Source organism: Mirounga angustirostris, unplaced genomic scaffold (assembly GCF_029215605.1).
Source record: "Mirounga angustirostris isolate CCGP_5_RB_7025 unplaced genomic scaffold, mMirAng1.0.hap1 SCAF_3, whole genome shotgun sequence".
NCBI classification, from domain to species: Eukaryota; Metazoa; Chordata; class Mammalia; order Carnivora; family Phocidae; genus Mirounga; species Mirounga angustirostris.
The window spans coordinates 29,594,615-29,610,896 of record NW_026991711.1 but is presented as its reverse complement, the minus strand read 5'-3'; the positions used below and the strand labels follow the sequence as shown (position 1 = coordinate 29,610,896).

At 39.2% G+C, this 16,282-nt stretch overlaps 1 protein-coding gene across 3 annotated transcripts in view; it reads left to right on the top strand.

The window, feature by feature from the left end:
* Positions 1-16,282, top strand: part of SCEL (sciellin) — a 311,451-nt gene that overhangs the window by 217,608 nt on the left and 77,561 nt on the right. For all 3 annotated transcript variants that reach the window (XM_054506373.2, XM_064585976.1, XM_064585978.1), the window contains 5 exons: positions 3,431-3,492; positions 4,198-4,315; positions 7,308-7,367; positions 10,766-10,834; positions 15,939-16,007. In XM_054506373.2, the coding sequence (XP_054362348.1) occupies positions 3,431-3,492; positions 4,198-4,315; positions 7,308-7,367; positions 10,766-10,834; positions 15,939-16,007 (378 nt within the window). The remainder of the gene's footprint in view (positions 1-3,430; positions 3,493-4,197; positions 4,316-7,307; positions 7,368-10,765; positions 10,835-15,938; positions 16,008-16,282) is intronic.

Sequence of the window (16,282 nt, the reverse complement as noted above, 5' to 3'; positions counted from 1 at the left end):
CCGGTGTCTCTTTGTGTGTCCAAAATTCCTCCTCTTATATGTTCATGAAACAGGTTGGATGAGGACTTACCTAATGGCCTCATTCTAACTTAATCATCTCTTTAAAGGCTCTGTCTCCAAATACAGTAATATCTTTAGGTACTGGGTACTGGGCTTCGACATATAAACTTTGGGGAAGATATATTCAGCCCATAATAAGCACCTAAGGAGCATCTACTCTGTTCTAGGCATGGGAAATATAGAAGGGAAAGACTTAGGTCTTGCCCCTGGGACACTCAGTCTTTTGGGAGAGATAGACAAATAGACAATTATAAAAATGCCTTTCTCCATTTACTTTGCCCTGTGTCTTACATGTAATTTTCAGTCTTTGCAAATGAATCATCAAATATACATTCAGCGTTTTGCCCACTGCAGAATCTCAGTTCAATCAGCTACGAACTCTCCAGGTCTTCACCAACTCAGGAAGAGAATTTATCAGAGCCCATTGAGAAACAGGAGAAGGTTAACCAAGAGCCCAGATAAGCTGGGCCAGACGGAGGGGAAATGAACAAATAGTTGAGATTGAAATTTGTCTTCACATGCCTTTTTTCCACCCCTTTCTGCCAAATTTTAGTGACCTTCAAACATAGCCAGCCAGAGGCTGCCCACACTGCATGCCCAGTGTCCCAAATTTAAGGCTGTTCCATCCCCTCCCCACACACAACCACACCTGCCTTATGTCTTTGTTCTCTAATTTCCAAGATGATAGAGGCATGAGGCTAAAAGCTGAGCACTTTCATGGGGCGCCTGGGTGGCTCAGTTGGTTAAGCATCTGCCTTCAGCTCAGGTCATGATCCTGGGGTCCTGGGATGGAGCCCCACATTGGGGGAGCTCCCTTTCAGCAGGGTGTGTGCTTCTCCCTCTCCCTCTGCCCCACCCCGCTCGTGTTCTGTCTCAAATAAATAAAATATTTTAAAAATTTGAGTACTTTCAGTGTGTCGGGCAATAATCAGACACTTTACAAATGTCATCTAATTTGATCTTCAAAACAGCTGTTTCACCTCATTTGATAGATGAGGGAGCTGAACTACAACACACTCAAGGTAACAGTAAATAGCATCCTTTAAAAGCAGATCTTTCTAACTTCACTAAGACATTCAGACTCTCAGCTATTAGTGATGTGAACAGCTGTTGATCTCTGTGACGATAATGCCATGATTGACTACACTGGTGGTTAGTCTTAGGTTGGGTTCCTAGAAGCAGTGCCTGAGAGGAATGTGGGTGCCTGTGACTTACTGAGGGTAGGCTCTCAGGAGGAAGGAGAAAGGGAAGCAGGGAGTAGAGGCAGGGGGAAGGGCTGAGCAAGGATATGCTCTCTGTTAGTCTAGCTTCGGCCTGATCCCATAGTGACCTCTGAAGCATAAATCACCTGCAGAACTGGCTCTACCTTGAGGCAAACGGTCATTTTTGCCCTGGGTCATTCTACCATTGGCTGTAAGTTGTAGTGTGTGGGGAGGGTGTGTAACCAGGTAGCCCCACCAGGAGTCATGAGCCCATAGTGCCAACCCTGAGATAGGTAGAGGGGACCTGGTCTGGGCACCAGCACATTCCACTTCTCACCTACACTAGGGTTGGGGTATGGACATTCTAAAAGAAGGCCCCAAGGAAAACGATGATGTCATCCAAAGGAATGTGTCTTTACCACTTCAGGTCCTACGGCAAGTTATTGTAGGAGATACTTTTGCATCAGAAGGTGAGAGACAGGGGCTTTTAGAACTCCTGAGTTAAACCTATGAACAGCTGCCTGATAGTATGGTCTTAAATTGGAATAGCACTTATAGTTTAACGATTGATGTTTGTGTACATTATTCATTTAATCATCACAAACCTATGATGGCAGGTTTCATTAGCCCATTTTACAGGGAGATTATGTGGTTCAATTACAGAAATTTTTTTTTAAGGTTTTATTTATTTATTTTTTTTTTTGAGAGAGAGAGAGAGTGCATGTGTACAAGCATGGGGGAGGGGCTGGGAGAGAGGGAGAAGCAGACTCCCCACTGAGCAGGGAGGCCCACCTCTGGATCATGACTTGAGCCCCTGAGCCAAAGGCAGATGCTTAACCTACTGAGCCACCCAGGCGCCCCTCAATTACAGAACTTTGATGTGGTAAGGCTGGGCCTACGACTTGCCTCTGACTTGAGATCTAATGTCCCTCCTTCATTTCATCCATTGTACCGTTGGATGGATTCTGCAAAAAACCTCATGCCCCATCTAGGGGACCAGCCATCCCCATTTGCTCAGGACTTTTTCAGTTTTAAAACTGAAAATCCCACATTCAGGGAAACCCAGGGCCAACTTAACCGTTAAACAGAAATAGCAGTGCCTAGGGCCTATGATACCTTTAGAGCCCTACAAAAAGGTTCTAATTTTAATACCTTTTAACAATGGAAGAAAACATATGAATATTATAATAATAATTAAAGTATGCTAATTAAGCCAGCCTGGATAACTTTTCATCTTTATATTAACAACCGTAAATATACTTTTTAACTGTGTGGGCATGTGCGTGCATGCGTATGTGTGTGTGTGTGTGTGTGTCTGTGTCTCTGTGTGAATGTGAAGGAAGAAGCCTATGAAAGCAAAAGTGCCTAGGACTCACAAAGTCATAATGCAGCCCTGAGTTCACTTTGGCTTCCCCAGAGGCACTCTGCGTATTGTGCTGTGAATTCCATGTCTCTGTCTCCCTACTGACCTGACCAGACATTTCTCTTACTCAGCTTTTTGTCTCCAGCTCCTGGCTTAGCGCCCAGCACACTATACACACCCAATGCCTATTTATTGATTGAATAAATGAGTTAATTGATGGCCTCATTCAGCCGATTGCTTGATAACACTGGGGACATTCACTGCTCTTGGCCTCAATTTCTACATCTGTAAAATAAATACATTGGAATAGAACTCTCAGGTTCTTAGGGGGCACTTGATGTCATATATTTGTGATACCAGGTCATGGGACTTTCTTAATGTCATTGAAAAATGTCAATTATCATATGGTTTCACTTATTTGTGGAACATAAGGAATAGCATGGAGGATATTAGGAGAAGGAAGGGAAAAATGAAGGGGGGGGGGAATCAGAGGGAGAGATGAACCTTGAGAGACTACGGACTCTGAGAAACAAACTGAGGGTTTTAGAGGGGAGGGAGTGAGGGGATGGGTTAGCCCGGTGATGGGTATTAAAGAGGGCACATACTGCACCTGGAGCATGGGTGTTATATGAAAACAATGAATTGTGGATCACTACATCAAAAATTAATGATGTATTGTATGGTGACTAACATAACATAATAAAATTAAATTAAAAAAAAGAAAAATGTCATTACCAATGAAAGAATCACTTGTAAATTCTTAGAGTCATTGTTGTGTTTTTTCCCCTCCGTATTTTTCTTTTAGATCCTTACTGGAAGGCAGCATGTCCAATTCTACCTTGCGAAAAATGTCTCCCACAGGAAATGGTAATGTAGATAATATTTTCATTACTCAGAAAACTTAAAAATCTGAGAAAAACAGCTCATAGCTCTTAATTCTTTTATATAGATATAGAATGCTTAGAAGCAACTGCCAACGTTAGGCTTAAGGAAAAAGTAGGAGTGCTATAGCTTTTATTCATGTAATTGCAATGCAAAGATTTTTTAAAAAATCAATAAAAATGTTCTTTTGTGTGTGGGACATTCTGTGCTTCTGACTCCCCTGAGATTAAAGAATTCAGTTACTTATAATCAAAAGCACCAGAACTTCTTGACTATCATTTACTAGGTATTTGTAAAGCAGTCTTGTGTGTACTTCTTTTTTTTTTTTTCTCTTGTATGTACTTCTGAAGCATATATTTTTTTTTAAATAAAATGGTCAACCACCAAACCATGGCTTGGTTTATCCCATGCCTGTGGTTCTGTATTCCCGGGTGCCATACAGGACCTCATGAGCTGTCCCGGCAGTTTCACTTGGCACCTGAGCAGTTTTATATGTTATCTCTGGAGTATGGGATTTTTCTCTCTTACCAGCGCATCCTATTTTGAAACAGTGCTGAACTTGTCAGCCTACAAGATGGATGCTGGCAATCAGATGTGCCTCTCAAGACACCCGGGTTAACAACTCACACTTGACCCCATGAGATTGCATCTCCCAGTTTGTTTGTTCTTTTTCATTTTTTCTGTTGATAGATATGAAGAGTACCACTCAGGGGACCACATTGAGGCAACAGGATTTTCATGAGGTGAACAAAAGAAGGACTTTCTTACAAGACAACAGCTGGATAAAGAAATGTCCCAAAGAAGAAAAGTAAGAGGGTGTGGAGAGGGTGGGTGGGTGGACAAGTAGAAAGAGCTATTCTCTAGCTGGGAAGCTAGTGGCCATCTGGAAAGCAGGTGCTTTCCTTAAAACACTTTGTTGCATGGCCTAATGTTTGGTAAGATTTAAGATTTTCATTGGCTTTAAGATTTTCAAGAATATTTCTACCATTTTTATTATCCATGTAATGAAGAGCATGAGAGTCATTAGGGAGAAAAAGCAGAGTTTCATTGTTACAACTAGAATGGACGTTTGTGTCTTTTTGATAAACTGAAAAGAACATGACTTAGCAGTTTCCCAAAAGGTAATATTTAATCCACAGTAGGGAGACTCCTCATGCATGTTCATCATGTCAGTTGAAATAAACAAATAATAGTATGATTCCTAATTTACAAATTTAATAATAATTTATCTAAAATTTCTATATGTGCAAGTGAAATCAATACATTCTCACCTCATTTTAGTCACAGTGGTCATATATCTCTAAGTATTGGGTGGGTGCTAAATGTGGTATTACTTTGCAAGGGAAAACATTTACCCTCAAGAATGTTTTGTCTGTTTTGAGCATTGCTTCTACTAGCTCTATGTTATAGATCTGAAAACTACAATTGTAGGCATATTGCCTCATGGCCAACATAGATTTATAATAGACATTTGTCTAGCCCAGATATATTTATGATAAATTACATATATACATATGCATATTTTTAAAAAGATTTTATTTATTTATTTGACAGAGAGAGAGACAGCGAGAGAGGGAACACAAGCGGGGGGAGTGGGAGAGGGAGAAGCAGGCTTCCCGCTGAGCAGGAGCCCGATGCGGGGCTCAATCCCAGGACCCTGGGGTCATGACCTGAGCCGAAGGCAGATGCTTAACAACTGAGCCACCCAGGTGCCCCAATATGCATATGTTTTTTGATTCCCTCTTGTGTACAGGTACATACTTTACATATAAGGCATCTTTAAATCTCACAAATCACACAAGGTAGGTATTACATCCTCTATTTTATAGAAGAGGGATCTGAGGTTCAGAAAAGTTAAGTAACTTGTCCAATCCACACAGCTATTAAGTGATGGAGTTGAAATTTTAACATGACCCATTGTCTATTACACCGACGGTTCTCATTCAGGGGCAGTTTTATCCCCAGGGGATGTTTGGTAAGATCTGGAGACATGCCCGGGTATCAAAATTAGGGAGTACTCCTGACATCTAGTGGGTAGAGGCCATGGATGCTGCTAAACATCCTATAATGCACAGGGCACTCCCCACGATACAAAATTATCAAGCCCATAGTCTCATAGTGCTGAAGTTGAGAAGCTCTACATTACAGGATACTTACTCTCAACTAAGCAGGATACTTACTACTAAAGTGCCCATATATAGTTATTTGAGGAACATATTTATAAGTGTTAAATAAAGATGTCTATTAATTTCTGTTATTAAATCTTATTATTTTAAGGGAATATAGAGGTATTTAGGGACTCACATTGACTTTGGGAGTTAACATTCTTGGACAATCATCATTTCCTTTAGTAACACACATTTACTGCTTCTGTCAGAGCCCTAATATGGCACTTCTATTTTTCTATAGTGGTTGAGTGATGTCAAATGTGAATCATAAATTCTGTGTTGCAAATATTTGCACAGATGGGTGAGGATAGAGATGTCTAAGACAAATTATAATTGGTAGAAATGATGGTTTTATGCCAGGCATGCCTCCTTTATAAAGGCCCAGGGAAGCCAGTTTGGATGGCATGGCAGCTGTTGAATGAAGGGAAAATGGGCTCCAATGTTTCCCCCACTCCTACTGACCCAGGTCTGGGCTGTGTGTTATGATTCTTCTTCAGGTCAGAATGCATCTGGTGTCTGCTACTCTCTCACAAGTTTAGGGAACTGGATACCAAGAGAGATGGAAAAGTTCTCTTGGGATTTTTGAGGGTGTAAATTTGCTGGAATTGTTTCAGTTTCACTGTTCATCTTTCTTTTTAATTATCTACCACAGTTTCTTGTATAGCTTTATTATAAATAGTTCCAGAGTGTTGAGTAACATTAGGGGAGCAGAACCAGGAGCAATGTGGTATTTCAGGTTTGGTTGGGTTGACATGAAACAGGTTCAGGTACTTGGTTCAAGGCCAAAAGCTCTACTACATGTTTTGACATTTCCTAGTTGCCTGTACTTTCAGGTCTGCTGTACAAAGTAAGAAAGACATTGTTTGGGATTTTATGTATGAAGGTCTATGTATGTAGAAAGGGTTATGTATGAAGGGTTAACTAGGAGGAAAAGCAAAGGTTTGAAATTAAAAGATCTGGGTCCTAGATCCATGCCTGTCACTTACTAACCTTTTGGTCTTAGGAAATCTCTGGTTTTTTTCTCTGATCATTTCAAAATCTCTGATCAATTTCTTCTTCTGTGAATTGGGTATGACAAGGTCTTCTTTGCCTAAGTCATAGGATTATTTTAAGGACCAAACAGCTCTCATGGTTCAAAAATGGGCCAAATATCCTGCGAATGATCCACCTTCTTAACCATAAATATTGGTACTTATTTTCCTGCTTTTTGTCAAGGAAAACTATCAAGTCCATCAGATGAAAATGTCTACATATAAAAGACTTAGTTATATTTAAGACATGTTTGTGAAAGCTTTTACCTTCCTGCAGAAAAGGACTCTTATAATGTACACAAAGTAGATGTCCACATACATGTTCCCACACTTGATAGAAAAAAAAGTAACACTCATTCCATTGTTGAATCATATAGAAATCTCATGGGATATAATGATCATTTGTACTGACCTGTTTCTTTTCACCATGCTCTTTCAAGGGGAGACTGGTAAAAATAAATGTATTGTTGTGTTCTTATGCCTGAAATAAGATGAATTAATCTTGCTCTAAATTGTGAGCTCTTTCCAGTCTCCCTTATGTAGTGCTTACCAAATACTGTGGTAACTTTCCATGTGACTTTGTTTTGTTCTTTCTTTACAGAGATGAAAATTATGGTAGGGTGGTGCTCAACCGACGTAACTCCCATGATGCCTTGGACAGGTGGGTGTTTCAGACAAGTTACATCATTAGCAGAAACACAAAGACAATAGTTTTGAGAGAAGGCTTGTTCAAGACAGGCTGAATATTTGTGGCTAGCCTCAGGCTTTCCCTGGCATTCTGGAAGACTCTGTGATATCATTAGGAGTTTGCACAGAGCAAAGTCTGTGCTTCTCCAGCTTCATGCTCTAGAACCACAGCTTGGGGGTATAGAATAACCAATCCATGGAGGTAGCCCTCTGGATGGGAAAAAGAAAGGGCTGCCGCAGAAATGTGACCAGATAAGATATCTCAGAACCTTAGGAAAAGTAACCCTAAAATTTAGAAATAACAGCCCCAGAGTTCACTTGCTTTATGGGCAGTACACTTCTTTTTAGAAACTCCTAGGTTTGTGAAAAACGATTAAATGATACTGAGTGGCAAAAAGACTGAGGCAAATTAGTAGAAAAATTCAGACAAAACTCATAATCACAATAATGTAAACAATCTAAGATTGATCAAACAAGTAGATAATACTCTTGTTAAACCACATTTATGCTCACACACGTACAAATAACCACATCCATCAGAAGAACCTAAGTGTTTATCAGACACAAGTCTTATCTGGTCTAGTAGCCTGTGTCTGTCTGTCACCAAGATGTATTTAGTAAGGGAGTGTGATTGTCTTTTATGGCATGGACTTTAAAAAGTAGACACCTTGAGTTTTTTAGAAACTTTTATTTATGAATTTTTCTAAACCCTTCTAAACCTGTTCATAATTTTGACCTGTTCTAAAGGTACTGAGCTTAGAACTCTCTACACAAAATATCTGTTTGGTTTTCTGCTTCTCAGCCTTAGTTCATCTGACTGATTATTCTGTGACTACCTTTGCCCTCTCCTTGGCCGTCATGATTTTGAAGATTACAACCTGGTTCTCAGGTGGCTCTCACCCCCAAAGGGAGTCTGATCATTTTAGTCCAGCTACCCATGGAAATTACTCCCTCCATTTTACTGGCTAACTCCCCTCCATATACTGGCTAAACAGTACATTGAACTTTTATCTTCAGTAAAAAAAGTGTGTGAGCCCGAGATGTTTTCCCCTTAACCCATAACTAGCGTCTCAAAATACCTGTTCCTAGAAGGGTAGTGCAGATGATTTTCCTCCTTGCACTTGCTCAGATGGATGCCTACTTTGCCATTTTCTGCCCTTTCACAGAGGCTGTACCCACTTTGGTGGACACTTAACACCATTTTGGAGCATCTGCTATGTGCTGCCATAGTGCTAAGTGCTGGGAATACGAAGATGCATATGATACCGCCCTTGACCTTAGGGAGCCTTTACAGTCTGGAAAAACATGGATCCATAGACTACAAGACTAAAATTTACCATGGAAGTGCTATTGTAGAAGTGTGCGACAGCACCTTGGGAGTAGACGAGAGAGCCTAACTCTGCCTGAATTAATCAGAGATGGCACCCAGAAAGTGTCTTCCATGTTGGCTAAGGAGGATGAGGAGGGGTTTCTGAGTCAGGAAGGGTGGCTGGTGGGCATGAAGCAGGAGAGAAGTGCTTCCATTACAAGTGGCTATGTGTGCAAAAAGCTCCATGTGAGCAGAGACTGAAAAAGCTAAAGGAAAGGGAAGGTAAACAATATAGTCTCCTCACCTAGATAACAGCTTCATAGTAGGCATGAACTAAGAACCTCCACTGTGTACTTCTCTGCCAGATCATTTAAACCTGTCAAGTAAGCCTGGCAGCACAAATACTTGCAGAGATGCCTACTGTGAACCAGACACTGGCCTGAGGACTGGGAATAAAACAAAGTCCCTGCTTCCATAGAACCTGCCTCCTAGTTGAAGGTGGAGGGGTGGGGAGAGACTGAAAATAAATAAACACAATATAATATGATATGTTGCCATAAGTGCTAGGAAGAATAAAGCCAACTAATGAGACATAAAGTGATGCTGAGAAGGGCGTCAGATGGCCCTTCAGTGTCTGTTTACATTCATGCATTCAACACAATGCTGGGCTAGACCATGATTTCACTCTGAGGTTCCTTTAAAACTGAGGGAATCGCATTAGGCAATTTTCATTACTTTTTTCTCCCATCAACGGACACTGTTCCTTCTGCTTCCATTTGAAAATGTTCACAGCTATTTATCCTCCAAGGCCCAGCTCAAACTGTGCCTTACCCATGAAGCCCTTTTTGATTCTTTTACCTAGAAATAAACTTTCTCACCTTAGAACTTCCTTCCCTTTCCCTGAACCTCTTTTATGACAGTGGCCACTATCTGCCTTTGGGTGTACATATCTAATTTATCTCCCTAGCTCTGTGTGAGTAGATTCCATAGTTTTTTATTCTTGACTTCCTCATAGTCATCAGCACAGTAAATTATACATTGTTTAACTTCAAATATTTGCTTAATAAAAGTACACTATATCAAGTTAAAAATTAAATTGTAAGTGTATATACTGCTTTAGTGCTTTTTCAGATTCAGTATCTTTGATCTGTCAGCTTCAAATGATGCTTTGAAATGCAAACACAGTAAATCATGATATAATTCATCAAAGAGCTTGCTTTTCCTGTATCACAGGGTTATATAAGGCATTAAACAGCCTGTTTTTGCTGATTGATCAGTCTGATCAAGATATTCCCATTTGCTTTGATGATCTTGATTCCTACTATTGAAACTCCTATCCTTTCTTCCCTTCTTTTCTTGTCTTCTTCCCTCTCCCCTTTGTTCTGCTCACCTATCTTCCTCAACTTTCTTTGCCTTCTGTCTCTCTTCTCCCTACTTCTCCTTATCTCCTTTTTCTTCTCCTCTCATCCCTACATCTCTCCTTTCTCTCTTCTCGCACTCTCTTTTCTTCATTTCTTTCTTTCTAGCTTTTCCTGTTTTCTTCTTTTCCTTTCTTCCCTCTCCCTTCAGTTCAGCAAGTTCTTTTTTTCAACCCTGTCCACGGTGCTGAACTTTAAATAAAGCTATTTGTATTCAGCTTGTTGAGCTAGTTTACGGTGTTACTAAAGTTCTGCAAACAAAACATATCTGATTTTAAGGGATTGAGTTCCTATGATGTAGAAGTCAACAGTATTGATAAGAGTACACATTAATTGGTAACCACTTTGCATGTCATGTTGTTTGTTTTGCCTATCCTTTATCCCCAATTTGAATATGTTACATTGTAGTTAGAAATAATTGGACCTAGAGAAGAATTCCTTTATTAGCAGGGGGGAGTTGGGTTCACCGTAATTTATTCTATCCAAGTCAAAACCTTGGAAGATTTAGATACTCTGAATCTGTCTTTCCTTGGTAACATGTACAACTCCTACCTAAATAGGCCAAAATTTTACCAAAGACATGATAGATTTTATAAACTTTTTTTGGTAATTTATTTGACTTTCTGTAATTATTTTTTGCTACAGGAAAGCAAATGAGAGAGATGAGCCAAAAGCTACGATTAGTCGGTACGGATCTGATGACACTTTAGACAGGTAAGGTGTTTTTGAACCATGTAAGCAGGAGGCAAAATGTATATGAAATCCCATTTTTTTAATCAACCATGAGGTATTTAAATGTTTGCCAAGGTAAGTTTTGAGCCATGACATTTTATCCCCAGGGACAGAAGGGCTATTCAGATTGAATCATCTTCAAAATTCACAAAATCTTGACTCAACATGCTATTTTCCCAAAATCCTGCCAATAGTAGATTGATAAGAACAATTTTGAAGAAACTGGTTTGAGTATAAGTAGGGTGGACACTACATGGAATCTGTTCAGTTTAAAATGGAGAATCTAGTTATTTTTGTGAATGAGTAGTCAGTTCTTATTCTAACTTTTGGGCTTTCCATCCCACTGGTGGAAAAACGACAGTTTCTATTTTTATAGAGAGACTATAAGTTTTAATAATAACATAGTTTTGATCCACTGTAGTATAAAGGCTCTTTACTTTAGAAAGTGAAATTACTCTTGTGGGTGGTACTAGAGTCACCATATGGCCTGTAGAATGGGTCCATGGTGTTGTGCCTGTTGTTAGTTCCTTCCTACACAGAGGAAAAGGGCTCATCTTTATGGAGAAAATTGAGAAGTGTCTATTTTTTTTAAAGTAGGCTCCATACCCAGCATGGAGCCCAGTGTAGGGCTTGAACTCACAACCGTGAGATCAAGACCTGAGCTGAAATCAAGAGTCAGATGCTTAACTGACTGAGCCACCCAGGCACCCCGAGAAATGTCTATTTAGATTGAAATGTAAATGCTACAAATCACATTTTTATCTTATATTTGGTAGAGATACTTAATAAGCATATATAAAGTGCAAAGTTAACATTTTTAGTTGGAGTCTAGACAATGGACACCTGAGGCCACTGACCATTGAGGTCACTCCCTGTAGCTAAAGATATGCTGCTATTATAGACAAAAATGCCACCTGCTGCATTTTAAGTAGACATGCTGGAATTTATGGTATCTAGTGGATTCTATATTCAGTATTTGCCAGTATTAATTCATGTAGGAAATGTACACACTTATGTACTATTCATAGGTTTTCAAGCCAGTCTCCCTTAATAGAGGCTAATCCTCACTGGTATGCGTAAGGAGCTAATTTCTCTCTTATAATTAATAGCCTCGCAAAAAAATGAGTTTGTAGAAGTATATGTACAGGATCTCATCTCCACAGCACTGAGTGGAGAGAGGAGTCAAAATAAGTCTATTCATGTTGGCCTTGTGGGCTGTCCTGTTGCACCGTTAATTAAAGACGGAAACCCTATTTCTAGGAATGAATCTGAAAGGGAGATAATTATGCCTCAAGAAAGGTAAATATGTGGGAGACCTAAGCCTTTGTAGGCTGTGTATCTGAAGGTCTATGTTGGGCCAGTCAAGACAGAGCCTTGGAACATTAGCAGTGAACTAGACCAGACTTCACAGGCTAACAAGATGAGTCATTCTCAGCCTCGGCTGCAAATTAGAATCACTAAGAGAACTTTTAAACTTTACCGATAACTTGGTCCCACCACCTCTCACCCTCAAAATTCTGGTTTAATTAGTATGAGGTGGGACTCGGACATTTTTAAAGCTTATGAAGTGATTCTAGTGTGCAGCCAAAGTTCAGAACCACCAATCTAGCCCAAATCCTTCTTCATTTTATACCCTAGAAAATGAGGCCAGAGGTGACCTGCTTTATTTACACAGAGATTTAGTGGCATGTTTGGTCAGCTCATTCCCGAGGCAGTCCTGAGTCCCAACAGTATGCCACATCTCTCTAAGTGTGGAAATAGATGTGAGGGAGAGAACTCAGGAATCAGTAAAGAAAGGCAAGTCCTATCAGGAGTCAGACTTTTCATAATGCTGGCCACTCCAAATGTGAGATAGGACATAATTTTAGGAGGAAGATGACCAAATATATCTGGTATGCACGTATGTATGTATTTCAATAATGCAATTGTTTTATTTTTAATTTTTATTTTTTTAAAGATTTTATTTTTAAGTGGTCTCTACACCCAACGTGGGGCTTGAACCCACAACCCTGAGATCAAGAGCAACATGCTCCACCAACTGAGCCAGCCAGGTGCCCCATAATAATGCATTTATTTTTAAACGAATATAAGAAAAGTACTGACTTTATATTTGAAGTTCTTTTTAAAATATATATGTAGGTAAAAGTGTGAGGTGTTCTAAAGAAACATAAGTAAATACTAATGTATGTAGCATTCAGTAGGGCCCAAATCCTCAAGGCTGTCTAATGACTAATTTGGAAAACCTACATTGTGGTGCCCTCTAGTGTTCTCTTGTGGAAGTGTAGCTTTTCCTCTGGTTCTTTTGATCATACTGCTAAATGACTGTATTTGAGTATTTCCTGTCTCTGAGACTGACACGTATCAAAACAACCTATTTCACATCACAAGTTGGCAGAAACTTGATTTTCAAGAGAAATACAAAGCTAATCTCCCTAAGTAAGAAGAAATTGACATATGTATTGGAATGGTAGGTTAGAGTTCCCTCCATTATTACTCATAGACTGATGCCCCTAGTAGCACAGAAGAGATAGTGAAGGTGAAAACTAGTAAGTGCAGGAAGACCTGTTGACCTAATATATGAGTGTTGAAACAATCACACTACAGAATCAGATGTCTGACGTTGGGCCCTACTGGGAAGACTTTGGAGATACCCTACTTCTTAGCTGGTTGGCCAAGAGAAAGTCTTCTCAAGACTCCATTCACCTTCTCTGAGACTCCACTTTTTCATTTATAAAATGGAAATAATTACGCCTCCCTTGTAAGGATATTTTAAAGTGTAGAGGAAAATGTATATAATAAGCAGCAAAGAGTAGGTAGCTATTTTTATTATTACATGCAGTATTGTCCACATAGGCTTACACTGTAGAGTTTTTATTAACTTCATTTAATTTTAACATCAGAACTTGCCTTAATGTGAACTTCGAGAATGTTTGGTATTAAGGTTCTGTTTGCTTTAGACAGATCGTTGTTTTCAGCAAACCAGAGTAACAATTTCCCAAGATTATTTTTATCTCATGTTAGGGTCTCGTGACAGCTATAAAGTCTGAGGAGAGTTTCCAAGGAACATTTAAGATTAAAGATTTAGGGTTACCTGACCTCTTACTTAAGGTACTCACAGTGGTTTACTGCAGAGCCCTTTAAATATAAACATTTCAGAGGCTCAGTAGCAGTTAGCGCTGGTGATATAGTCACGGTCCTTGGCCTGATCATCACCTTAGACATGAGTTTTTTTATACATGGCTTCTAGAAGCCTGTACAAGTTAATGCCTGGATTGTGAATGGTTTGTTGAGAATATGGAGTTCTGGAAGATTTCAGTCTTCCTTCCTTTTTCCATTCAAGTGTTATCAGTTTGTGGCATTATGTGCTATAAACAAAAACATGTTTGGAGTTGACTTATAGCCTTTTAATGTATTAGAGTTATTTACCCAATGTTTTAGTTACACATATCAAGATGACATTAGGAATTGAAATCATTTTAAACTTATGACAGTTAAGTCGTATGTTTTCCCCACATTAATTTTTTTTTTAGAGTGAGGAAAAGTTAGTGCCCATCTTTGCAGGAATAGTTTATATAAAGCCATGTACTAAAGCTGATGGTAAAATTAAAAGTTTAGAGAAAGTTGTAGTAGACCCATAGTGTTGGATCAACAGAAAGGTTTTGCTGACCTTTTGTTTTCCTGAGCCTAATTTTGCTACATCCTCATGTTGTGCAAGCCTGCAGAATGCTCTAGGGGATAATCCCATGTCTTAGGAAGAACCTTCCTCTCTGATGTGAGGGAAGGTAGGGAAGGAGGGTCTGCAGTCATGAGAACCCACCATTGGCATGGAGACCACAGGATTTGTCTTTTCTGACACAGGGGACAAATACACCTTTTCCAGATGTGACCTCCTTGAGGAGACCTGATATTTGAGGGATTAAAACCTCTGATGGCCAGTAGAGGCTATTAACCAAATGTGTTAGTCAAAGTAAACTAATTCACCAGGGGAGAGAACTCTTTTAACAAGTTCCCTCTCTTGCCCCCAAATCTATTATAGTTTAGCACAATAAAAGATTACTGTTCACTCTCTTCAGGGTCCAGTGTGATGGGCTGGAAAATAGGGGATGTCTCAGCTCCATGAAGTGACTCAGGGACCTAAGTTCATGTTTTGATGCGACCATCTTCAACCCATGAACAACAAAACCATAGTGGGAAGAGGAAGAAAGAGCAAGGAGGATCACACAAGAGGTTTTATGATGGGTCTGAAAGTAGCAAACATTTCTGCCCACATTCTTTAGTCTAGAATTCAATCACATGGTCCCAACTTAATTGCAGTGAAGAATGGGAAATGTGGTCTTCCTGTGTGCTCAGAAGGAAAAGAAAATTAGTTTGGCAAACATACAGCATTGTCTATGCCACAAAATATCTAAAAAATACTTGTCTTTCATTGATGCCTTTTACGGACTTGGCAAGCACACTGTCATTGACTGCATGTACAGTTGACAATACAGGGTTTATGGGTGCTGTGCAATCGAAAATTCACATATAACTTTTGACTCCCCAATACTTAACTACTATAACCCACAATTGATTGGAAGCCTTCCCATAACATAAACAGTTGATTAACACATATTTTGTATGTTATACATAACTGAATTCTTACAATAAAGTGAGCTAGGAAAAAGAAAATGGTTATTAAGAAAATCATAAAGAAGAGAACATACATTTACAGTACCATACTGTATTTATCGAAAAAATCTGCATGTAAGTGAACCTGTGCAGTTCAAATCCATGTGGTTCAAGGGTCAACTGTGTTATTAACAATAATGAATATAAAATAGTGGGTTAAATGCTCAATGAATCAGAGCATCTAGTAGAAAGGCATAAATCTTAAAAATTCCAAACTGTGTCAGAATAGCCTCATAAATAGATTTTGTCTTAAGTAGGTTTTTTTTTAATTGCAAAATATCTAAAATGTAACACCTGAAAACAAATCTCTTTACCAGCAAAAGGTTATATTGTGGAGTTATTCTTTCATGAAAGAGGTCTGAAAGGACTTTAATGATCTAAATGTTCATCCAAACTTGTGTCTTATTTCTTCATAAAGGATCTCAGACAGAAATGATGCTGCTAAAACACATAAGGCCAATACCTTGGATAACCGACTGACCAATAGGTACCAGTATCTATTGACTTTGGGAAAGACCCAAGTACAATATTTTTCTAAGCATAACTTATTTACTTACAATTCTTCTGTCCTACTTGATATCTATCTGTAAATTCTTTCCCTCCATTTTTTAAACACAAAAATGCTAGAGTATATACCTTTATTCCTCCTCATGGTTAGAGAACTAGAAAATATTTGTTGCCTTGCTTAATTTTTTAAAAAGATTTTATTTATTTGTCAGAGAGAGAGAGGGCACAAGCAGGGGGAGGGGCATGTAGAGAGAG